A 27,206-nucleotide genomic window follows, 5' to 3' on the forward strand; every position below is an offset into this window, starting at 1 on the left:
AGAGTTGTGTGGCAGGGGTTAACATGGAGGATGATGATTTAAACTTATTTAGGTCTTCCTTTAGGCGCCAACCCTAAGAAAAGTAGATTCTAGAACCCAATTGTAGAAAGATGTGGGAAGAGATTGGTGGCTTGGAAAAGGAATTATATTTCGTTGGGAGGTAAGATCACTCTAATAAGATCAACTTTGGCTAACCTACCAATCTACTTCCTCTCTGTGTTTAGGATTCCAACGAACAAAGCGAAGAAGTTAGAAAAAATCATGAGGGATTTTCTTTGGGAGCCGAGAGAGTCTAAAAAATATCACCTAGTTAAATGGGAAATTGTGTAAAAAAGCAAGAAAGAGGGTGGCTTAGGAATTGGAAATGTGAGAAAGAATATGGCTCTAATGCTCTATTAGGGAAGTGGTTAGGGAGATGGCCTTTAGAGAGGGATAGCTTAGGGATAGCTTATGCATGAGGTGGTGGGCAGTATCCAATGGAAGATTGGAGAGTGCAAGGGATGCTGGTGTATCACTTCGGACTACTTTGGTAGCACCTTGGAAAGCAATCCACAACGTTGTTCCTCATTTCCTCCGGTTTATCAAGAATGATGTTTGTTCAAGTAACTTAATTCGCTTCTGGGAAGACATCTAGTTGGGGGACCAGCCTCTAAAGGACTTGTTTCCTTCTTTGTATTCCATCTCCTTGTATAAAAATGAGAGCATCTCTTTTTTTCTACCACCTCCTATTTTGCCTCTGGGTCATAATTGGGACTTTGGATTTCGAAGGGGATTGAGGGTTGAAGAATTCACCTCTCTGTTAGAGTTGTTGTTGCTTCTTGGAAGAGTATGCTTAGATCCTCCAAAACCGAACAGAAGGGTTTGGTGTCCAAGTCCTAAAGGTCTCTTTCCCTGTGCCTCTTTTTTTAGTGCTCTTTGCCAGTCCCCTATCCCTCTTTCCTTTCCTTCTAAGGAAGTTTGGTGTCAACCGATTCCTCCAAAAATTAAGGTTTTTTGTTGGGAAGTGGCTTACGGTAAAGTTAACACCCCGGATTACCTACAAAAGAAGAGGCCATTTCTGTGTATTTCCTCGCACTGGTGTATTTTATGTAAATCAGATGGTGAATCTTGTTACCACTTACTAATCTCCTGCTCCTTTGCTGCAAATATTTGGGAGTGGTTTTTCTCTTTGTTTGGGTGCAGATGGAACATGGCAATGGAGATTAAGATGTTGTTTGATCCAACTACCTTTGCGTGGCCAAAAAGAAGGGGAAGAAATATCTGGAAATGCACCAGAGCAGCAGTGATTTGGACCTTATGGGAGGAAAGAAATGCTAGGATCTTCCAAGAGAAGCAGAGAAGAAAATAAGAAATTATGGATTATAACTTGACCAGAGATATACATTGGCTACCAACTTTGGATCTCTTTGGACAGTTCTCCTTCAATGATATTTGGAGGAACTGGTTATCAGTGGCTTCTAGTTCAGTACAGAAGACAAAAACAAGGTTGTTAGGGGAACCTCCCAGTGAAGGTTTTTTGAAATTAAATTTGGATGGAAGTAGCCAAGGCAATCCAGGTCCATCTGGAATTGGAGTCAAAAGAGATAGGGAAGGAAATCTGATGGCACTTTTTTTAGGACTGGTGGGGAATGGAGACTTTATAAGGGATGAACTGTTTGCAGTCCTACAAGGTGTTCAGATTGAAGGGGATTCCTAAGTGGTGGTGGGCTGGTTAAAAGGCCCGAATTTAGTGATATGGCGCTGTCTAGACAAAATGAAGAAATTCAAATGGTTGACACAACAGATGAGCTTAATTATACAATGGGTGGGAAGGGAGGCAAATGCTATGATTGGTTCATTAGCTAAGCAAGGGGTAACTAGGGATCAATTGTTTTGGGCTCAGTTGTAATTTTTGTGCTGTCTTTTCTTTACGATTAAGGCTGCATCTCGTATCTCCTTTGGGGAAGCTTGTAACAGTTGCTTATTTTTTCTGATTTAATGAAATTTTAAAGAATCTTTTACTTATCGAAAAAAAAATGTTATCCATATTTTTTCCTAAGTGGGGTTGGATCAGTTTTGTTTGAGCTTGTTGTTTATCAAAAAAAAAAGGTTGTTTGGGTTTGGTGTTCTGTTGATTATTATCAGTGATCAGAGAGTTTGGTTTTGGGGTTTTTTCTCATGATGGGTTGTTTTTTGGTTAGGAGGTATGGGTGGGGGAGATGTAGTGTTTTTCTTTTTCTCTCTTGGGTAACTTCTGGTCACCTTGTAATTTTCTTTTTTATTTTATTACCAAAAAAATTGTAATTACATTCCTATTTTCATTTGTTTGTTACCAATATTGGAGAAAATGATCATCATCAACTAATCTTTGACACAACTATATGAGATTGGCAACATTAATCCTGTTTCACCATTCAGTTCTGTGTCAGCTACATGAATTCTTAATATAGATTATAGCATGGAGAATATTGAAAGCCGTTAACCTCGTACCTCATGTTTACGCAGAAAGGTGAAACAACAACCAGTCTTGCCAGCCCTTGCAGTCCGGCCCGCCCTGTGAATATATGTCTTAATGTAAGCAGGCATGTCATAATTAATAACATTCATCACACCTTCGACATCCATCCCACGAGTCATTGCATCTGAAGAAACAAGTACTTGTACTTCCCCATTCCTAAATGCATTCAATGTCTTGCTGCAATGCATAAATTCATTTTTAGTGCACCGAAGTCCAATTAAAACTAATAAACTGGTAATCTAGCAAATTTGTTATTGGATAAGTGAAAACCATATTACTGATCATTAAATTAATAAAGTGAAAAGATTATTCAATCATCTATTATGATCCAATGGTGCTGGGACACTATTGCCATTGTCATGTCTCTATGACCTTGACAACAACTTTTCTCAAGAGGAAATCAGTATTGCAAGATGAGAAAACACCTGAGAGAACTTGCAACTTTACTATACATGATGAACTTGCAATTATGCTTCAAACTCCACTAACGTTGTATTATGACAATCAAACTGCAGTCAACATTGCTAAAAATCCTGCCTAGCATGATTGAACTAAGCATATTAAGGTGGATTGACATTTTATTCGAGTCATTTCTGCAGAGGCTTGCTTGCCTTTTTGTTGAGGGTCCGAGAATAGGATCTCGTCACGGGTCGGTCCATGGGGAAAACCTCCTGTTTTCCCTTGTTCCTTCCTGTTCGTGATGAACCTATCTTGCCGCCTTTGGTGATTTGTCCAAGAGATCACCAACTCTCCTAACTCACTTGTTGACTGAATAATTTGATGATTTCATTCAATAAGGGTGTCTCCTTAAATAGGAGATTACAAGAGTCCTAATCTGAGGGAGTTTCCTTGTTGAATAGGTAGACTTCCAGTTCTATCTTGCCAAGGATAAGATAAGTTAATCCTAATCTGATAACTTACTAACAAGATAAGATAAGAGCAATAAAATAAGATAAGAACATGAAGATAAGAACAAGCAAGATAAGCTAATCTAATCTGGATGAGACTGCTGCTGCCAAACTGGGTAGACTGAGAATCACTGAATCATTACTGCTGCTGGCGGTGGGTCAGGTTTCTGCTACTGTCGGCGGCGATGGTATGTCTTCCCGATGAATGCGTCCATAACATTACTCCCCTCCTGGACTAAGAGCTTGTCCTCAAGCTCGAATTCCGGGTACGTGGCCTGGAACTCTGTCAATGGAATCCATGTGGCTTCTGTCGATGGTAAGTTACACCATTCCACCAAGACTTCAAGAACTCCTCGATTGAAACGAGCGCGGAGGAGAGCTTTCGGTTGGGGGACCAATTTGCCATCTTTCAGGGGCTGTAGGGGGGGGGAACTTGGTCCGGAGGAACACCTGTAAATGGCTTCAGTAAGGAGATGTCGAAGACATCATGAATCCGGCTGGTCGCTAGCAGTTCCAACTGGTAGGCCACACTGCCAATCCGTCGAAGAACCTTGAAGGGCCCATAGAACTTAGGGGACAGCTTCGGGGCAGCCCTGTGGCACAAGGAGCATTGCCGGTAGGGCTGGAGCTTTAACCAAACAAATTGTCCTAGATCAAACGACAGTTCCCGGTGGTGCTTGTCATAGGTGAGCTTCATGCGGAGTTGGGTCTGCTGTAAGCGAAGGTGGACGTCGGCTAGGAGGGCGTCGCGTTCTTGTAAGGAGTGATCAATTGCGTCCAAATGAGTAGAACCAGGCTCATAGGACAACAAGCGGGGAGGGTCCCGGCCATAAACGACGCGAAAGGGAGTCATGCCAAGGGAAGAATGGTAGGTTGTGTTGTAACGGCACTCGGCCCAAGGGAGCCAATCCACCCACCTTCGCAGTTGATCACCGATGAAACAACGGAGGTACATTTCGATGGTGCGGTTGACCACCTCTACGGGTGAAAACCGGAATAACTCTTTCCAGAAGGCACTGGTGAAAACCGGGTCGATATCGCTGACAATGGATTCTAGTAACCCATGTAAGCGAAAAATGTGTGAAGAAAGCGAGGGCAACTGAAGTGGCACTGTACGGGTGTGATAGAGGGATGAAGTGGGCGTATTTAGAGAAACGATCGACTACCACGAAGAGAACTAATTTTCCACCTACCTTGGGTAGTCCTTCAATGAAGTCCATGGAGATGTCGGCCCAGATCTGTGACGGAATGGAAAGGGGCTGAAGGAGGCCTACTGGGTGTAGGTTTTCCCATTTATGCTGTTGGCATGTGGAGCATTTCTGGACAAAATCTCGAATGGAAGTTTTCATACCTCGCCAATGGAAATCAGTCCAGATGCGGTGTAGCGTTTTCTGAATGCCTTCATGGGTGGAGTTATGGATGCTGGTGATGATGGTGGAAATCAATGGGGAGTCGGACGGAAGATAGACCCGTCCCTTATATAGTACCAACCCATCTTGAAGCGACCAGTTGGGGTCGGCAGTGCTTGATTGTGGTGTTGCCTTCTTAATGTCGTCAAACAGAGAGATCCGGGGTTGGGAAATGCCATACAGAGTCATCGCGTCTTCATCTCGCCTAGATAAGGCATCAGCTGCGCGATTGGAGGACCCCGCCTTGTACTCTACCCGAAAGTCGAACCCGAGCAGTTTGCTAACCCAATGCTACTAAGGGGCAGTGGTGAGACGTTGCTAACCCAGTGCTGGACGGCTCGGGCGAGGCCGATCAGTTCGCGCTCATAGGCTGGGAGCTTTAGATGTCGATCGGCCAGTCGGCGGCTGGAGAAAGCAATTGGGTGCCCTTGCTGCTGTAGTACGGCGTCAATACCTACTCCGAAAGCATCGCACTCGACAGTAAACTCGAGGGCGAAATTAGGTAAATGCAGGACCAGGGTGGAGGACAGGGCAGTCCTTAGCGCCAGAAAAGCTTCATTTGCTATGTCGTCCCAGCGGAAGGAATTTTTCTTTAACAGGTTGGCTAACGGTGCTGCCAACAATCCATAGTTCTGAACAAATTTGCGGTAGTAACCCATTAATCCAAGGAATCCACGCAAGGCCTTGGCTAATTGAGGTTTGGGCCATTCTTTGATAGCCTGAATCTTGGAACCATCAACTGTCACACCCTGCCCATGGATGACGTGGCCGAGATAAAGAACCTACCGCTCCCCGAAGGAACACTTGGGCCTTTTGAGGAATAATTTGTGTTGGCGCAGGAGCTCGAAAACTGATCGCAGATGATGCACATGCTCTACCCATGATTTGTTGTAAACGAGGATATCGTCAAAGAAAACTAAAACAAATTTGCGCAGATGGGGCTGAAATACCTCGTTCATTAATGACTGAAATGTGGATGGGACATTGGAGAGGCCGAATGGCATGACCAAAAATTCGAAGTGACCATGGTGGGTGCGGAAGGCAGTCTTCTTCACGTCGCCGGAAGCCATGCGAACCTGGAAATTCCCTGATCTAAGGTCCAACTTAGAGAAATACTGCGCACCATGCAATTCGTCCAGCAGTTCGTCCACAATGGGAATGGGAAACTTATCCTTGATCGTCCGGTCATTGAGTTCTCTATAGTCAACACAGAACCTCCACGTTCCATCCTGCTTTGCCACCAATAGAACCGGCAAAGAGAAGGGGGAGCGACTCTTGTGTATGATTCCTTGATGGAGCATCGCTGTACACTGTCTTTCTATCTCATCCTTCTGTAGGTGAGGGTAGCGATAAGGCCGAACAACGACTGGTGCTGACCCTGCCACTAAAGGGATGCGATGGTCGCAAGCTCGGGGAGGAGGGGGTCCCTTGGGTTCCTGGAATAAATCTGAAAACTCGGCGAGGAGTTTTTCCATAGCTATCGGTTCTGTTTGAAGAGTATGGACCTGTGGTCTCTTTTCTTTAACCCTGCAACCATTCCATGAAACTTGTTTCCCATTTAGGTGAAATGTCATTGTGAGTGCACTGAGGTCCAATAAAATCGGTCCTAAGGCGATTAACCACTTGACCCCAAGAACAATATCGAACCCATCCAATGAGAGTACAAATAAATCAACAAGAATTAGTTCAAAATTGACTTGTATCGGGACGTCCTTACAAATCCCTGGATTGTGAACTTTCTCACCATTTGCGATGGCTACCTGTAGTCGTGGCCGGAGTTCCATTGATAGTTTTAACTGCAGGGCAGCATGTTCACTTATGAAGTTGTGTGCTCCCTGAATCGACGAGAATGCGCATCGGCTGACCTGCGATTTGTGCCTATAACTGCATGGTCTAAGAGGTTTTAATACCAGTGATCGCATGGAGAGAGATCTCTGGCTCGAATGTGGTGGGATCCCCTTCTTCCTCCTCTTGCTCATCGATGAGAAGGCAAAAAAGTCTCTTGCATCTATGTCCTGCCGAGTAGAGGTCATCACAGTTGAAACATTGACCTCTCGCTCGACGTTCTGCCATTTCTGCTCTGGTCAAACGCTTGATGGGAGGAGTGGCCATGTTACTGTCTGTACTCATCACTGCTCTAGAGGTGGTGGTCGTGTGAGGTTTTAGTTCCCGACTGGTAGCCAAAGAGGGGGTCGTTGCTGCTGATCGTGGGGGCACCCACAAGTTCGGTGGACGACCCACATTAAAAAAACTACGGCTGAGTTGCAGCTTGCGCTCAAATGCGCAGGCTAAGTTCAAGGCTATGACCAAATTTGGGGGATTCTGCATTTCGACATCCACTCGCAGGGGTTCTGCCAGCCCTGCTGTGAACATATCCACTTGCTGGTCAGGTCGCACAGAGGATGCCCTCGCGAGGAGGGTTTGGAACTGTCGCTGGTATTCAGCAATTGTTCCGGTCTATTTAAGGTTAATTAGCTCGCCCAGAGGGTTGCTGGTCAGTGGGGGTCCGAACCGAAGAAGGCAATAGGATTTAAACTGGGGCCAACTGAGCACGGGTTCTTCTTGCTCTAACCGATAAAACCAAAGTTGTGCTTCTTCCATTAAATGAAAGGCGGCTAGGCTTACCTTATCCCGATGATCTATCCGTTGATCCGGAAGAACTGCTCGCAACGATACAGCCAGCCTAGGGGGTCTCCGTTGCCGTTGTACGACGGGAACTCCAGCCTACTGTACTTGGGGACGGCTGCTGCTCCATGGCTAATGGACTGCTGTTCGCCAGAAGACTCCGGCAGATCTGGTCGGCGGTCGTTAGCGGTTGTCCCTCCTTCAGAGTTCCTTTCCCTGCTAGAAAGGAACACCTCCACCAGACGTTGCAGTTCCCTCACTTCACCTTTGATCTCACGAACTTAGGAGCTGGTCTCCACGAGTTGGTGCTCGAGGTCGTGGACCCTAGATGGTAGATGTTCCAGATCTCCCATGACGCCTTACTCTAATACCAAGTTGTTGAAGGCCCGAGAAAAGGATCTCGTCACGGGTCGGTCCACGTGGAAAGCCTCCTGTTTTCCCTTGTTCCTTTCCTGTTCGTGATGAACCTATCTTGGCGCCTTTAGTGATTTGTCCAAGAGATCACCAACTCTCCTAACTCACTTGTTGACTGAATAATTTGATGATTTCATTCAATAAGGGTGTCTACTTAAATAGGAGATTACAAGAGTCATGATTTGAGGGAGTCTCCTTGTTGAATAGGGAGACTTCCAGTTCTATCTTGCTAAGGATAAGATAAGCTAATCCTAATCTGATAACTTACTAACAAGATAAGATAAGAGCAATAAAATAAGATAAGAACAAGCAAGATAAGCTAATCTAATCTGGATGAGACTGCTGCTGCCGAACTGGGTAGACTGAGAATCACTGAATCATTACTGCTGCTGGTGGTGGGTCAGGTTTTTGCTGCTGCCGGTGGCGATGGTATGTCTTCCCGAGGAATGCGTCCATAACACTTTTGTTGAATCAAAGTTGCAGGTGGCAAATTTAATGACCAAAGGGGTGGTCAAGTCTAAGTTGGAATAAAATCTTAGCAAGCTTGGAATGATAAATCTATATGGTCATCAGCTTTATGTATTTTTTTATATGTGGTATGACCAGTTTTTTTTTTTTTTTAAGATTATTCCATTTCTTCCAGATATATAAATATTAGCGAAATGGGCTGATCACCCATATTTCCCTCCCTCTCCCAACATGGTTTTCTTTCTGTCTTTTAATCCCCTCTATTCTCTCTTTCTTCCTTTAGTTGTGTACTATTTTGCCCTAAATAAAATAACTCCAGTGCTAGGTCTAGTTTCACCAATTTACTGCCCTACTTATGACCTGCTAAATGGATTTGCCACTATGTTTCCAAGATACAGCAAGGACAGAGCAGGATATGGTATAGGATACAAAATTTTCAACATGATACAGCACCCTTTTACAGGTATCTACCATCAAGTCATCATGGGTTTTCCTTGGATATTCCATTGTGCAACATTGAAAATTTCCATATAACATCAAATATAACAAAGTAAATACTCATCTGTTTCTGTATGAATGAATTATCCAGTAAATGGGCTTTCTGAAATGTTATTAGACAGTTGTTTTGATTGTCTAATAAACAGTCATGGAAGCAGCAAATATGCATATGGCAAAACCCAGCAGGGAACACATGCCAAAACTCAATGTAGAGAACACAGATGTGGGCCCCACAGCTATGGCCCCACTGTGTTCGTAGGGTAGAAGATGCTCTAGTCTGCCTAGGGTTAGCTATTGGTCATTTAGTTGTTTCAATTGTTATTTATTTCAGTCTTATTTTTTGCTCTATTTGTTATGTAAAGACTAAGGGCAGATCTGTCATTTTCATGTAATGAGCATAACCTATAAATATTAATTAAAGTGGCGGCGGCAGAACATTAAGCTTCTGCTCCTCCTTTCAACCCTTGTGTTCTACTGCTTCTCCTCCCTCTTCCTCTTCTTTCCTCTTACCTTCCTTCTTATCTTCGATCCTGAAATCCATTAGGGTTCAAGACTGATAACAGTCCTGAACTTCTACTTGGTATCAGAGCTAGGGCTTCCCATGTGAGTCTAGTCCAGCCGACCACATGAGAACCATCTAAGGCTGGAAGCTGAGAAAGCAGAGTTCGTTGACTGGTTCTTAGAGACCTCCAGAGGATTAGCAGTTGTTTGAAGAAGTGCCACAGTTGTAGCGAGTTGGTGATCAGGAAGAATCAGAGGAGGCTAGGGTTCGGGTAACCTTGGTAGGCAGCGAACTGCATCCTATTGTAAGTCTTTTATTTTCTGAGAGAAGTAACATCAGAGAAGATAGGTTGGACCTATCCAGCAAGGGTGGCCGAACCATTCTAGGGTTTTATCTCTCTATTCTCTAGGGTTCTGTCTTATCCTTGCGGCAAACCCTAGTATTGGACTGAACCTTGTGATCTTATCCCTACGACAAATCCTAATAGTTCAGTTTTAGGGTTTCAGCATATCAGATTGATCAGTTTAAAGTTTCATATTAACCCTAATACAAACCTTATCCGTACGGTACTGTCTGGAGTGTACAGTTTTTAGGACTGATTAAAACCTCAAATTGGCTTCAGCATATCAGATTGTTCTTCAAACTGATTTTCAGTCTTCTTTTGGGGTTTCAAACACTTCTAAAGAGGTGAAAACAGTTCGGACTGTTGCTGTTGTGTGTGATTGTTGATTTCAGATCAGTTTTATACATATTTCATGCACATCTACTGTGAGTACAGATTGGTTCTATACTGATTTTGTGATTGTGGTTGGTAGTCCTAGTGCTGGTTTTGACTGTAGTAACCCTAATTTTGAGACTTCTGGTTCTTGACCGAAATGGAGTTTAAGAATCAAGCAGAAGGCAGTTTTGGGAACAGCAGTTGTGGTGGTGGTTCTGAGACAGGTTTTCAGATTACAACCGTAAAGCTTGATGGATCAAACTATTTGGAATGGGCCCAATCAGCCATGATGGCTATTGGGGGAAGGGGCAAAGTAGAGTATCTCTTGGGAGATGTGGCAAAACCTTCCAAGGGAGACCCTACGTATACCAAGTGGGTCCAAGAAAACTACTTGGTTATGACATGGCTCTGTAATTCTATGCAGCCCCATATCAGCCAAAATTACTTATGGGCAAAGACAGCCAAGGAGATATGGAATGTGATGAAAGAGACTTACTCCCAACCCCTTAATGTTGCCAGAGCATATGAGTTGAAATGTGAGGTGAATTCCCTTAAACAAGGAGAGAAACCGGTGTCGGTCTACTTCTCTACCTTGAAGTCCCTGTGGCATGAGATTGATCACTTAGAGATTCTTGAGTGGGGGAGTCCCAAAGATGCTCAAATACATAGAAAGCACATCAAGACAAACAGAGTGTTTGAGTTCCTGGCAGGACTGAATTCAGAATATGATATTGTGAGACAGCAGATTTGACCAGAGATAGTGTGACCCACTCTCAGGTATACTCCTTAGTGCACAGTGAAGAGACCAGAAGGAAAGTCATGATGCAACCTCGGCCGCTTACACCTGCCTTGGTAGCTATCAAACCCAAAACAGAGGGTCATTCAGAGAGGAACAGAAAGAAGGAAGATAAAAGATATGTGGTGTGTGAGCATTGCAAGAAACCTAAACACACAAAAGAAACATGTTGGAAGTTGCATCCACATTTGGTCCCGGCAAAGTTGAGAAATAAAAGGGGTAATGCTCATGTGGCTATGACTACTGATTCAGCATCCTCATCTGGCACGAGAGGCACACCATTAGAGACCTTAGCTGCAGTTCGGGCTGCTCTAATACAAATGGAGCAGGAAGTTGGCAGTTCAACTCAGTTACCGTAGTCATCATAAGCTCTGGCCACATCGGCCTTTGCACACTCAGGTACTCGAGCCTCAGCCTACCATGCCTCCGCTCCAGTACTACTGAACCGCGTTGGGTAATAGATTCAGGTGCATCCGACCATATGACTAGCTTGCCCTCTTTGTTTACTACTTATTACTTATCTTCTGGTAGGGATAAAGTATCTATAGCTGATGGCTCTCTTGTCCCTATTTCTGGCAAGGGTGACATCAAACTGTCGGATACTATATCCTTGTCCTCTGTCTTGCATGTTCCTAAACTGGATATTAACCTCCTTTCCGTTAGTAGTATTACCAAACATTTGAACTGCTCAGTAACTTTCTTTCCTGACCGATGTGTTTTTTAGGACCTGGAGACGAAGAAGGTGATTGGGACTGGCTGTGAGACGAATGGGATCTATCTGCTCAGGGAGAGTTCTCGTTAGGAAGAGTCAGTGGATAAGAAGTTACTTGTTTCTCAGGTTGTGAGTCCGGTTATGCTTTGGCATAACCGATTGGATCATTTATCTTTTCAGTCCTTGAAGAGTCTGTTTCCTACTTTGTTTGAGTCTGTTGAGTCATCTCAGTTGAAGTGTGAAAGTTGTGAGTTTGTTAAACATTGTAGAAACTCTTATTCATTGAGTAATAAAAGGAGTAATAGTTCTTTTGATATTGTGCATACTGATGTTTGGGGGCCATATCACATTCCTTCTATGGGTGGGTACAGGTATTTTTTGTTATTTGTTGATGACCACACCCGGTTTTTTTGGGTTTATCTTATGCGACCACGAGATGAGGTGCCTGCCCTGACCCAAAACTTCCACCAAATGATCCTAACCCAGTTTGATGTCAGGATCAAAGTGCTTAGATCTGATAATGCAAAGGAATACTTTGCTAAGCCATTGGCATCGTACCTCCTTAATCATGGGGTTATCCACTAGAGCACTTGCCCTCATACACCTCAGCAGAATGGGGTTGCAGAGAGGAAGAATAGGCACATCTTGGAGGTGGCTAGAAGTATTATGTTTACCTCCAATGTCCCTATTCGCTTCTGAGGTGATGCTATCCTTACGGCAGTATATCTTATTAATCGGATTCCTTCTCGGGTTCTTGATATGAAACCTCATTTTTCCCTTTTATACCCCAATGAGGAGTTGTTCACTATTCCCCTCAAGACATTTGGTTGTACTTGTTTTGTTCAGCTTCTCGGTCCCCATCACTCCAAGTTTGAACCCAAGGCCTCCAAATGCATCTTTCTTGGTTATGCACAAACTCAAAAGGGTTATTGTTGTTATGATCCTGTCTCAGGGAAGAAGTTTGTATCCATGGATGTCACTTTCTTTGAGGAGACACCCTACTATTCTCGAGTCTCTCCTTAGGGGGAGAGTAGTGAGCATGGAGATTTGGGTCCTTTTCTTCAGGGGAGTGCAGTGAAGACAGGGTTAATACCTTTGGGGCTATTCCCTTACCTATTCCAGTTGGTGATGAGGGCTGTAGTTGCAAGCATGGTCAGAGGGATCGGGAGTTGAGAGTCTATCACAGGCGATTCATGCAGGTTGATCTCGGTCATCAGCAGTCCCAGCCAACTCCAATCTCTTCTACGGCTCCAAGTCCAGATATTATAGTCCCAGGGCCCACAGAGACTCCTTCCATTGTTGCTACCTCACCCTCTGCAGATGACCTTGACCTTCCCATTGCCCTCCGTAAAGGAAAACGGCATTGCACCACATCTACAGTCCACTGCATCTCCCAGTTTTTGTCCTATGATCGCCTAACTCCCTCCTATAGGTCCTATCTCACCTCCGTTGCTGATGTCCCTATTCCGAGAACAGTGCAAGAAGCCCTATCAGTCCCGGAGTGGAGAGGTGCAATGCAAGTTGAAATGGATGCCCTGTTGAAAAAGAAACCAGTTGGATGCAGGTGGGTATTTACTGTGGAGCACAATGCGGATGGTTCCATTGAGAGGTACAAAGCTCAGCTAGTTGCAAAAGGGTTCACTCAGACTTATGGTATAGATTACTTGGAGACATTTGCCCCGGTAGCCAAGATGACCACCATTCGGGTTCTATTATCTCTTGCAACAAGCTACACTTGGACTTTGTACCAAATGGATGTTAAGAATGCCTTCCTGAATGGGGACTTGCAGGAAGAGGTTTACATGCAGTTACCTCTTGGATTCTATGATACAGAGGCAGGTAAGAAGGTCTACCGGCTCAACAAGGCATTGTATGGTTTGAAGCAGTCACCTAGAGCTTGGTTCGACAGATTCAGACTAGCCCTTGGGAAGTTCGGTTATGTACAAGCCAGTCAGATCATACACTGTTCATCAAGAGGGTGGAGTCGTCACTAACACTACTTGTAGTATATGTTGACGATATTGTGGTGACAGGAAATGACAACCATGAGATTGAGTCCCTCAAATAGCTCCTTCATCAAGAGTTTGAGGTGAAAGATCTGGGTACACTACGGTATTTTTTGGGTATTGAGGTTGCTAGATCTAAACAGGGGATCTTTGTCTCTCAGAGGAAATATGTTTTAGATCTCTTGGCTGAAACTAGAAAGCTAGGTGTCAAACCTACAAATACACCCATTGAACAGAACCACAGGATTAGTGCAGAGAGTGGGGAGCTGCTTGAAGACAAAGTTATGTTCCAGCGGTTAGTGGGAAAGCTCCTATATCTATGCCTCACCCGACCAGATATCAGTTATGCCGTTAGTGTTGTCAGTCAGTACATGCATTCTCCTAGAACCATGCACCTTCTAGCAGCAGAAAGAATACTAGCATACTTGAAGAGATGCCCGGGTAGAGGTATACTGTTCAAGAACAATGACCACATGAAGGTGAAAGTCTATACGGATGCCGATTGGGCTAGGAGTGTTGATGACAGAAGGTCTACCTCTGGATATTGTGCTCTTGTGAGAGGTAACCTGGTTTCTTGGAGGAGTAAGAAACAGAGTGTTGTCTCCCGATCCAGTGCTGAAGCTGAGTGCAGGTCAATGGCTAATGGAGTGGCTGAAAGTCTTTGGCTGAAATCACTACTTGAGGAGTTGGGTATTGAATATGAGAGGCCCCTGATGCTGTATTGTGATAATCAAGCAGCTATTAATATAGCACACAACCCAGTGCAGCATGACAGGACTAAACATATTGAAGTTGATCGACACTTTGTATGAGAGAGGGTCTCATCACAAGAAGTGTCTCCCATACATCACCTCCAATATGCAACTGGCAGATATCCTCACCAAAGTTCTACCACAGAAGAAGCCTGAGGCAGATCTATCCAAGTTGGGAATGATAAACATTTATTCCCAACTTGAGGGGGAGTGTAGAAAACACTGATGTGGGCCCCACAGCTACGGCCCCACTGTATTCGTAGGGTAGAAGATGTTCTAGTCTGCCTAGGGTTAGCTATTGGTCATTTAGTTGTTTCAATTGTTATTTATTTCAGTCTTATTTTTTGCTCTATTTGTTATGTAAAGACTAAGGGCAGATCTGTCCTTTCTATGTAATGAGCATAACCTATAAATATTAATTAAAGTGGCAGCGGCAGAACATTAAGCTTCTGCTCCTCCTTTCAACCCTTGTGTTCTACTGCTTCTCCTCCCTCTTCCTCTTCTTTCCTCTTACCTTTCTTCTTATCTTCAATCCTGAAATCCATTAGGGTTCAAGACTGATAACAGTCCTGAATTATCCAGTAAATGGGCTTTCTGAAATGTTATTAGACATAGTTGTTTTGATTGTCTAATAAACAGTCATGGAAGCAGCAAATATGCATGGGGCGGAACCCAGCAGGGAACACATGCCAAAACTCAACCAGTAACAGTTGGATATTTCTAAATGTTTGAAACTATGAGCCTTTTCCTTGCCTCCTTGTGGCATCTCTGACCACCCACAAGAGTATCATAGATTAGAGAATAATACTAATCCAATAAGTTTGGAATTAGAACTAGGAATGTATGTCTATTTGAATAAGATATGGGTAATGTCTGGGTTCAATCTGGTTACATATTTAATATATTAGATCCACTTCAAATCTGGTCAGAGAGAGATATCCTTAATAAGATTAAATAAAAGTGTCATCCAAAACATAACACCAAAGCATGGATGTTAAGATGTTGCTAAAATATTTATCTACTATGCATCTAAACAAATATATTTAACTAAACCCTGTCAACTGGATCAGATTACATATATCCAAAATTAATCCAATTATAAATGGGTCTATCATTTAGAACTGGAACCAGATTATGATAAGATCCAGATCAATGGCCCTCGACAGCATTTGATGGCATTAGCTGGCATCTATATCTCCTAATTTTAACCAGTGAGATGGTAAGAATTGGTCATGCATGTCTACCAAGTGCAACTTAATGCAGATAAACTGGAATGCACTTGACAACTTCCTATTTTTCTACAGGTACATTTTGTGACATACCTTCGCACTGATTGACGTTGAAGACCTGAATATTCCTTTATTTGTAATTGTAAATCACCAAAAGCATTCAACAAGGTACTAAGTCTGTGAGTTGACTCTACGGATGATGTGAAAACAATACACTTCTCCCCCTTTAACTCTTGTAGAAGGGCAACCAAATACAGTGGTTTAAGCTTAGATTCACATATCTGTACAAAGCATAAAGAACAATGAGAAACCCACAGAATGTCAATGCAGGAAGAAAAAATCAATCTAAGGAGAGAGTTACAAATAGTTATTATTTAATATTACTGAAAAAAATACACCCTTTAAAGAGTAAACTCAGTATTTGCTAATACTGAATAGAAGAATTTGATGTTTTGTTTATCCCTATTCACAAGGAAAAAGTGTGTGAAGGGAGTTTGACCTTTCACTAGTGACTTCATGTTTGATTGGTTGATAAATCCTAGAAAATAGAAACTCTACTCCTTCCTTTTTGGAATGACACTTTTTCAGCCATCATCTCCTGAAGAGATTTTCTCTAGGTGGCTGAAAATTAGAGGAAGCAAGAAAGCCAGAATTATGTGGAGCTGCATTCCCTTTGCAGACTGCTGATCATTGTGGATAGAAAGGAATAGAAGAGCATTTGAAAACAAATCTAAGAATATTGAGTTAATAGTAGCTGCTGTGGGAAAATTGGTAACAGATTGGGTGTTGTTTCTACCAGAGTTAGATCAAGTTAGAAGAGCTGATTTGATAGAGAATTTCTGGGGTATTCTTGATTTACAGTCATTTAACAATGAATCTTTTTCAGTTTGATCAGTTTTTTAATTTTGGTGTGTCTCCTTAACAACCAAATAGTCTGTAACTTCTTTTTCATTTTAATAAAATTTCTTTTCCTTTATCTTTCAAAAAAAAATCCTAAAAAAATGACAACTGGTCAACCCTAATTAGTCACTAAAGATATGACCCACTTAGTGGTTTTAGTTCGTTTGATAGGAAAAGATTTTTCAAATCAAGGAATCCACGTTATGTGAATGTTAAACATTAAGTAAAAGTCGCATTTTTAGGCTATTTTATAACTTGAGTAAAGTTTGCAGTTCTAGACTACAACTGGAGATGGCAACATAGCTTAGGCATGATGATTATGGTCTTATTAGGCAAATTGTTGACTAAGGAGATAACAAACAATGGAATTCATAGAGTATGCAAAGTGATTTTTGTGGACGCCCTGGTAAATTTTAACATAAATAAATCATCTTACTTTATATTGAGTAGCTTAATGCATTTTACAAGCTCATTTTTAATTAATTAAATCCTTACTACATTTGGAAGGGGATAATGTTGAAGTGAAAATGTTTGATGAAATAATAAAAATTTTTAGAGATATACTACAAGAAGGCGTTATATTATATATCAAGATTAAGCATTTATTATGCCCATTCCAAGTATACCAGGACTCAAACAAATATACATTTACACTTCACTAAAGATATAAAAATTATATGTAGCATAGGCAATTGCATAGAAATCCCACTGTATAAGTATAATTTTGTTCCATTTGACAAGATTGCAGAATATGCAGAGAAAAATGTATACATAGTTATGTTCTAATTTGTTATTTTCCGAATAAAATGTATTATAAAAATTTATACTCTTCTAAACATTTATATCCATTGTAGATGTCATTGAAACAATTATCTATGTGGATCACATTTTTCCAATATATCTGAGCTCCAAAAAAAACAAAATTATTTTATTGGATCAATAGTAAGTATTATTAACTTACATGCTCTTGGATTCTAAGTATATTTTGCATTTTTTATTTATTACATTACTTATTATTAATGACAAGATGGTTCCAATACGTTTGACCATATGGGATAGATTTGTATATACAATGCTTTCACAAATTATATAAATAAAAGAAAAACTCCGCAATTGTCATTGGTAGATGCGTAAATGTTACACACTACAAAGGTAGCATTAAATTATCTTTATTTAATACTAAGTTTCAATTTCACATGAGAAATGGTGACAAGACACACCATACCACTACAAAAATACACAACTATCTTTTAATTCTAGTATTGTTGAGGAAGAACCGTTTAGATCATGGTCAGTAAAAATTATTATATATTAATTCATAATTTAATTAAATATTTCTTCGAACAACTTACAAAGTAATGCTTTTATGATTAACCTATACTACTATTAAAAGTGTTAATGAGAATGAGGAACTTTTGTCCGACTAAAATCCCCAATTTTTGTTTTGGTTACTCTCTAAATATAAGGACAAAAATGCAATTTGAACAACCACTTTTCTCCTCATTCAAATCTATCTCATTTAGTCTTTAGATTTAAGGTATTAATTCCCATTAACATTCACTAAATCTTATTATTGACTAGAATACCCCCTACTTTTGAATTTGGTCCCTCTCTAATTGTGAGGACACAATGTAATCTTAACTACAACATTTCTCCCCATTTAATTCCCTCTCATTAAGTCTTATATTTAGGGTATTAACTATCATTCTTTCATTGAATCTTATATTAATTAACCATATTAAAGAAAAATAACTGTAACAAAGAATAATTGTTTTTAATGATGATAAAAAGAAAATACAAATTTAAAAACAACACAAAAATGGAAATGTTTTCCTATTTGGTGGAGTCAACAATTCAACCTTTTTTGGTCAAATGCGTAAACCCTTAATGTCATAATTAAATAATAATAATTAAAAAGACAAAAAACAGATATAAGTATAAAAATACAAAAAAAAATCATTTAGGCACCTTTCTATTATCGTATATTCATCATATTAAACAAAAATAAGTGTGACAAATAAGAATAATTATTATAGACATAGAAATATTAAAAAAAATGTAAAAAAATTTCAAAACATTATTTACTATCCTCATCATCAAAAATTTCCACGTGCAAAGCACGTGCACACTTTCTAGTAATAAAAAATGAGTGAAGATAGTTCAACATTATCATAAGTTATAGAGAATTCCAACTAAATATACTTTGCTTACATGAATATACATAGTGTCACTATTTGCTTTGTTACACTTAATACATAGGTTTTTTATATACATCAGTGTTTTAAAAGCGCAAGGTGCAAAAAAAGCGCAAGGCGAGGTGCACGCCTTTTTAAGCAAGGTGCAAAATTACAAAAAGAAAATCTAAATATTCAAAAAAATTTAAAAAATGCAAAAAAAAAAACAAAAATATTAAACATAATGTTAATAAAAATATAAAATTAGATTTTAAAATAAATGTTTTAAAAAACCTATTATCTAAAATTAAAATGCATATACATAATATGTAAAATGTATTCAAATGAAATTTTAAAAAAATAAAAGCAAACATATAAAGCATTTTCAAGCATGTAAAACCCACAATCTCTTTTTTTCCTTAATTGCATTGCTTCAAGTAGCTAATGTGATGTAAAACATATTGCATTCTTGATTCTGTAAGTCACCATTGTACCACGCCCCTCAAGGCAAGCCCGAACAAGTCTATGTTAGGGTCTAAAATACTTATTTCTCACATAAAAAAATAATGATTTTATTACTTTCATTGCCTTTTAAGAAGATATTTTATTGCAATGAATGAATGAACAATATTAGCAAATAGGGGTGCGCCTAGGACCTAGGTGTGGTCTTAGTCCAAGGGCGAAGCCCCCAACCCACTCATTAGACTCAAAAAAAAAGCAAAAAAACGCAAAATTTTAAAAAGGCACACACCTAGGTGCACCAGGCATGCGCCTTTTGAAAGGGGTGCGCCTAGGACCTAGGCGAGGTGCATACCCCAAAATGCACCTCGCATGTGCACCTAGGCGCACCTCAAGCGTGCCTTTTAAATAATTGATATACATTATTGTAATTGAATCAACATTTTTCCATTATTCATTTAATGAGTTGGATATGATTAACCCTATCACTCTTCAATATATCATTTAGATAAATTTATCATATGATTGACGCTTAATATATCCTTTTGACCTTTTTTGTCATCAAATTGGATATTGGGTTTTCCAATGCACCGCACAAATCCTACTAATTACTCACTAAAGACATGACCCACTTAGTGGTTTTAGTTCCTTTGATATGAAAAAATCATTCAAATCAAGGAATCCACATAGAGTGAGTGTTAAACAATAAGAAAAAATCACCTTTTTGGGCTACTTTACATCTTGTAATAAAGTTTGTGATTCTAGATTACAGTTAGAGATGCCAACATAGCTCATGCATGATGAATATGGTCTTAGTAGGCAAATTGTTATCGACTATGGAGATGTGCAAAGAAGAAAACATGATACAGCGACGAGTAATAGCTAGCAAATATGGAAGCCAATTCTTTAACGTGAGCATAGTCTTTTCTATCTCAACCCCTCCCCAAGATTAAATTTGAGCCCAAAACAATTGTTGTCTACTTGCCCCTTGTTTTGCCAAAGCATCTGCCAAACTATTTGCTGACCTTTGCACCCATTAAGTTTCAACTAGCAAATCTCTTGAATACCATTCAAATTTTCTGACTTCATTTCTAAAGCTCCACGCTGCACTCTCAATAACCATAACCCCCCCAACCCTGGTCAAGGCAGGATTCAGTCCTAAGTCTCCACTACAACCAGCCAAAGACCTTACCAGCTTAGCCAATTGGCACCTTCCTTCTTGTGTAGGTTAAAGAACCATTATAATTAAGGGCCCGTTTGGTTTGCAGGAATAGAGGTCTGGAATCAGAACTGGAATGGCAACTTTTGGTTGCGCGGAATCGGAATCCCATTCCCATTCCTGGTGGAATGGCATTCCCCCATTTGAGGGAATGGGTATTCCCTCCCCCTCGGGAATGAAATCCCATTCCATCTGATTCCAATTCTTCTCTGATCCAAACAGACTATGGGGATAGACCATTCCAATTCTAATTCCGAGGAATTTTGATTCCAATTCCGACTGCAAACAAAATGGACCCTAACTTAATTCAGTCAGACTTGATTATATAATTTTACTCTAGTGTAGATATATAATTCAATTCGATCCATCCTTCTCTATGATTTTTTATAAGCTTATAATTTTAACTAGAGTGTTACAATTAGAACCACTAGATCTTGAATGTAATTCTTTTCCATGCACAATGATGCACAGCCAACCCTTGCACCATGTGCAATCGGGCATGTGGTCTGCTGCATCAGTCAAGCACAATGATGCAAAGCCCACCTCATGCAGAATGATGCATAGCCAACCCCTTGCACAATGTGCAATTGACTATGCATGTAAACCATAGTGCACAGCCCACCCCATGCACCATTTGGAGTGGGGCATACGCACTGCTACATTGGCCATGCACAATGATGAGGGAAAGAATTAAGGGATGTGCACTTGCACCATGGTGCACAAACCACCCCATGCACCATATGCAGTCAGGTGTACATGCCACTAGGACCCAATTTGAAGTTGACGAGGCAAAGATTCAATGGCACAAAATTTACTATTAAGATAGCTCATCAAGACATACCAATTTGTAAGATTTCAACTTTTCAGGTAGTTGATAACGTCGTGGCCCAGTTGTCAACAACAAAGGGTGATGCAAATCAAGCTGAGCAAGCTTGCTAGGATCTTGGGTCAGGGTAGCCGATAAGATCATCTTTACAACTCTAGGGTAAGTTTTATCCTTGAAACCCCTTTCAACACCACTGCAACAGAAAAGTAATGAACAATAATATAGACAACAGTTTTAAAGAAACAGCTTGAATAGATTCTAAAATGAATTAAAAGATTTCTCAGATGGAGTAACTAGGCCTTCTTTAAGAATTTCCCCTGCCCTGCTGAACATAGCCTGAACAAGGAAGTGTTATACAAGTTGCCAAACAATCCAAGCATAATCCTCACGTCTATTTCAGTTATGGTAGGGTATCCATGGAAGCAATGGTTGGACCTATCCACTGCAACATGGGTGACCAGGGTTCAAATCTTGGAAACTCTTTGTATGTGCAGGGGTAAGGCTGCATACATCTGTCCCTCCCCAGACCCCACATTGGCAGGAGCCTCATACACTGGGCTGCTCTTTATTAATGGAAGCAATGCAAGATAGGATACTTTTAGTTAAAATTGTTTTAAGAGAGAATATAATTAAATTACCTAATTAGCATGTATTCTCAAATAGGTACAAAGAGGTGATATTAGATAAATATGATCATATTCATCTAAGAGTTCTGGATGGACTTTTTCAGTTGGATGTAGTAGAGAAAATTCATGGGAAACATAAATCAAACTATTTTGAGAATGCATGGAGTACACTAATTTGGATAAAGCAATGGAAATCTTAAATTTTAGAAGGAAAAATGAACAAAGAAGCAACGGTAAAATATGCTTTGAAAATGAAATTAATAAAACCTAAAAGGTCTATTTTCTTACTACCATGTACGAGTGATCGCTGTTTGACGAATGGGGCTGATCAAGGTTCTCAGAACCCACAAGACCAGTGTGAAGGATGGCAGAACTCTACCATGAGGTTGGATGAAGGTACTCCAGGACCGGGAATATTGGGAAAGTGTCCTCAAGCAGGTAGGCTAGGCGGTGGTGTTTTCTGTGCCATTACCACTCCCCGACAATCTCCAGTTAAGGAGAAGGCTTCAGAACCAAATGTAAAAGCTCAGCATATCAGCCCCATTGTTCCGTGTGCCCCACCCAAGTACAGTTGTCAATTCGGTTTTAGTCACTAACTCGTGTGGTGTGCCTGTAATAGATGCACCAACATCCCACCCTGAAGCAGAAAACAGTGCAAGGGAGAGGTGGTTTGGGGAAGATAGAGAGGAGATTATAGAAGGATTTAGCAAGGGGTCGAGTGAGGAGGCGGATAAATTTGGAATATGACCTGTACTGAATTTGAGGATCTGAAACAGAGGGAAGGTATTGAGGAAAGGAGTGGCCAACATGAGAAAACATCTAGCAAGGACCCCGCTGCTACTGAGAGGGAAGAAACTAAAAGAACAGACCTTTGTTCAAAAAATGGTACGATAGATAAAAAGGCCGAAAAGCTTGGAGGGAAGGAAAAGGTGAAAATTTTTGCTAGGAAGAATGAGGGGTAAAGGAAAAGAAAAAGAAAAAAAAAAGAAGTGACGTGGAAAGGTTAATTTTTTATACTGAGGGAGATATAGAATTTAGTGGTAGGGGAGACAAGAGGAAGGGCACCAAGTGAGGGCAGCGAGGCAAGGGCATCAGGGTCTGTAGTCTGTTATAAATCGTTACTATGAAAATCATTAGCTGGAATTGAGAGGTTTATGAAGTGCAAGAAAAAGGAGGGTGATTAAGGATTCACTGAAAAAGGAAAAGCCTGACATTGTGCTACTACAAGAAACAAAACAGTCGGAATTGGATGGAAGGTGGGTGGAGCTTTTGGAGATCTAGGGATGTAGGTTGGACCTCGACTCCCTCCAAGGGAGCCTCAGGGGGAATCATCACACTCTGGAAGGACAATGTAGTGGAACCAATGGAGGAATTGATAGGTAGATTCTCAGTTTCCATCATGCTCAAGAATGTGGTGGATGGTTTCGTTTGGGTTTTAACCAATGTTTATGGCCCAAATAATTACAGAGAAAGGAATGTAATGTGGGAGGAGTTGTACACAATTCAAGGGCTATGGGATGGCCCCTGGTGCTTGGGAAGGATTTTAATGTATACATTTCACCGTAGAAATCCCTAGTATGAGGAAGTTCAATGTCTTTATTGAAGATTGTGAGCTAAAGGAAATCCCTCTGTTGCAATCCAGATTCACTCGGTCCAATCTTGTTTGAAATTGGATAGATTCTTTTTTAATCTAGCTTGGGAGAATTACTAAGAAGACTTGGTTTCCAGAGCCTTCCCTAGGATCACTTCTGATCACCATCCTATCAAAATAGGTGTGGAGTCTTTTGTTACTGGATCTAGCCCATTTAGATTCGAAAATATGTGGCTAACTCGCCCAGATTTTGTAAATAAAGTGGAGTGGTGGAATGAGGAGTTAAGTGGGGTAAAATAGAAGGGTGTCAAATTCCATAAGAAATTGCAAAGATTAAGATTTGAAATAAAATATTGGAATAGGGATCACTTTGGGAGAATTGAGGAGCAAAAAATGAGCTTTTGTATTAGTAAATCAGAAACCTTTTATTAATTAAAGGGACTTTGAAAATACAATGCAAGTTATCTTTTCATGACCCAGTTACAACATATTACAGACATGCCCAAAATAAAGTGGGTTTATCAGTTCTCTGTTTTGCTAGAGCATCCACCATACTATTTGCTTACCTTTTGACCCAATCGAAGGTGGAACTGAATTTTCTTGCTAATGAGCCAATTTTTCTAAAGATGAACCTAAGATTCCAAGGTGCTAAGTCAATTTGTTTAGCCCAGTTTATAACTAATAGTGAATCCCCCTCAATGTCCACCTCTCTTACTCCCAACTGCTCAGCTAATTTTAGACCTCGTAGGAGAGCCTGACTTTCAGCCTGAATTGAGTCTTCAAAGCCAATTGATCCAAAGAACAGTGCCACAACTTCTCCTTGATGATTCCAAATAACTCCTCCTATCCAGTCCTCCCTGGATTGCTATAAGGAACTGCCATCAAAGTTCAGTTTTAGCTTGTTTGGTCCTGGTGGTTTCCAACTCATTCTTGCCTTCTCTTTACGCATTTCTGATTGCGCTACTTCCCTCCAATTCCTTAGTACATTATTGTCTGTAGATATATTTCTGAAAAGGTCCAATGTTTTAACCCAATGTGGGGTTCTGATCTTTATGGTTTCAATCTTTTGCTCCCTTGATTTGAATTTCTCATTGAATATCCACTGGTTCTGTTTTCTTTCTAGAAAAGAGTGAGAGAGAGGAGAGGAGAAAATAGATAAGAAAAGAGAGGGAAAACAGTTTAAGAGTCAAAAAATGCTACTAGCGGCGCACAACTTCTCATCTATAATAACATAACATAAAATAAAAAAAGGAGATTACACTTATACCCCTGGCGGCACACCCTAATAATAATCTAATTAAAAGAAGAAAAGAACAAGCTGACAGCATCCTAGGCTAACGGCACACTAACCGTATAGATAAAGAATAGCACTAACAACACTCCCCCTCAAGTTGGGCTGAACACGTCTATCATGCCCAACTTGTCACACAACTCATTGTGTCGCGAATATGGAAGCCCTTTTGTGAGAACATCAGCTAGTTGTTCCTTGGAGTTGACATAAGGAACACAAAATTCTCCTTTTTTCCAATTTTTCCCTTATGAAGTGTTTGTCCACTTCAATGTGCTTGGTTCTCTCATATAGGACAGGATTGTTGGCAATGTTTACGGTTGCCTTATTGTCATAGTAAAGAGACATAGGATTATGAACAGTAACTCCAAGTTCCCCTAAAAGATTTTTTAGCCAAAGTACTTCAGCTACCTGCCATAGCCCTATACTCCACTTCAGCACTTGACCATGATACCACACTTTGTTATTTATTAATCCATGTCATTAGATTTCCTCCCACAAATCTACAGTACCCACTTGTGGACTTTCTATCATCCACAGCACCTGCCCAATCAGCATCTATATAGAACTTCCACGTTCAGATGATTATGTTTATAAATAGCAGAACTGTTCCTGGATATTTTTTCAAATACCTAAGAATCCTCTCTATTGCCTCCATAGTATGGTCTCTTAGGGAATTCATGAATTGACTCGGGACCCCAACTGAATAAGCAATGTTTTGACGGGTCATGGACAAATAAAGCAATATTCCCACTAACTTTTGAAACTGTTTTACATCTTTCAAAGGTTCACCATCACAACCACCCAGTTTATGGTCAACATCCATGGGAGTATCTACTGGCTTTGCCCCTAACTTGCTTGTGTCTTGTAACAAATCAAGGGTGTACTTCCTTTGAGAAATGAAGATACCCCTTTTTGAGCGGGTAACTTCAATTCCAAGAAAGTATTTTAGTGGATGTTTGCCACTAAAGTACCCTGAATTGACAGATGCTATGAAAGAGGAGATTAAAGCCCTACATAAGAATCAAACTTGGGAGTTGATGGATCTTCTAAGAGGTAAAGACCCACTTACACCCCATTGGGTCTTTCCCTCTTGGAAAATCCACCAACTCCCAAGTTGGATTCTTATGTAGGGCATTAATCTCCTCCTTCATAGCATCTATCCATTCAGGGAATTTTAAGGCCTCTACAACATTTTTAGGTACAAGGATGCAATCAACTATAAATAGGAAGGCCCGGTACGAGGGGGAAATGTGATTATAGGAGACATATTGAGTAATGGGGTGTTTGGTAGTGCATGACCTGACTCTTTCTTTGAGCAATAGGAATGTCAAGGTCATCCACAACCAAAATGGGAGTAGGGGTACCAACAGGTGCAGTAAGAATGCCTAGTTCATTTGGACTTACCTTCTGAGAGTCTGAAGGTGTCAATTGCTCAATGTTTGGTGGCTCCACATCTTTGTCACATTGTTGATATCTACGGAGCTTACATTGGAAGACACAAAAGGGAGCAGGATCTGGAATAGAAAGAAGAGAGATTTGACGGACCTTCTCCTCTTCCATGCTCCTCTCCCCCTAAGAAGTAGGGAAGAACGGTTCAGACTCAAAGAAGGAAACATCCATAGCGACAAAAAAAACTTATGACCAATGGGATCAAAAAGCACCAGTAACCCTTTTAAGAAGAGGGATAGCCTAGAAAGATACATTGAATAGACCAAGGATCTAACTTACCACGAAACGGATATAAATCATGGACAAAGGCACAAGAACCAAACACTCTCATGGGAATGGAAAATAAAGGAGATTGAGAGAACAACAACTTATGAGGGGCCATGTAGTTCAATACTCTGGAGGGAACATGATTGATGACATAAGCAGCAACAAGTATAGCATCCATCCAAAATCTTTTTGGTGCATTCATGTATAACATCATCCCTCATGCTACCTCAAGGAGGTGTCTATTCTTTCTTTCTGCAACACCACTTTGTTGCGGTGTTCTTGCACATGAGCTACTATGAATAGATCCATGAGAAGCAAAGAACTCATTGAGCTCACCATGGAAATATTACTTTGCATTATCGGATTGAAAGTTTTGGATTTCAACAAGAAACTATGTAAACACCTTCCTCTGGAAAACTTTCACAATCTTTGGAACCTCGTCTCTGGTATGCATGGGAAATACCCATGTATAACGGGAGAAGTCATCAATCAATGTGATTACCCACCCACAAAAGTTATAGTAGTAGGCCCCTACACATCAGAAAACACAATATGGAAAGGAAAACTTGATCTTTTATTACTTGAATGGAAAGTTGTTCTACATTGCTTGCTCAACTGACATGTTTGACACTGGAAATCTGACACTAAACATGACTTAAATAAAAAAGGAAACAATGACTTCACTATTTCAAAAGAAACATGAGCTAACCGACTATGCCACAAAAAATTTTGACTCTTATTTGACTGACTATATGACTCTGAAGATGACACCGAGAGACCAGCCTTGTTATCGAGAATGTAGAGGCGATCCACTAAGCTTCCTCTACCAATCGTCTTCCCAAAGGTTAGATCTTGAAAAACACGTGAACC

General features: G+C 40.6%; 1 protein-coding gene across 2 annotated transcripts in view; it reads right to left on the bottom strand.

Annotated features, from left to right (window-relative positions):
- Nucleotides 1–27,206, bottom strand: part of RH1 (RNA helicase 1) — a 70,491-nt gene that overhangs the window by 19,497 nt on the left and 23,788 nt on the right. For both annotated transcript variants that reach the window (XM_088981660.1, XM_088981661.1), the window contains 3 exons: nt 21,128–21,305; nt 15,628–15,815; nt 2,470–2,674 (listed from right to left, as the gene is read on the bottom strand). In XM_088981660.1, coding sequence (XP_088837786.1) covers nt 2,470–2,674; nt 15,628–15,815; nt 21,128–21,305 — 571 coding nt within the window. The remainder of the gene's footprint in view (nt 1–2,469; nt 2,675–15,627; nt 15,816–21,127; nt 21,306–27,206) is intronic.

This window comes from Nelumbo lutea, chromosome 3, assembly GCF_056320005.1.
Source record: "Nelumbo lutea isolate HS-2025 chromosome 3, American lotus-T2T, whole genome shotgun sequence".
Taxonomy (NCBI): Eukaryota; Viridiplantae; Streptophyta; class Magnoliopsida; order Proteales; family Nelumbonaceae; genus Nelumbo; species Nelumbo lutea.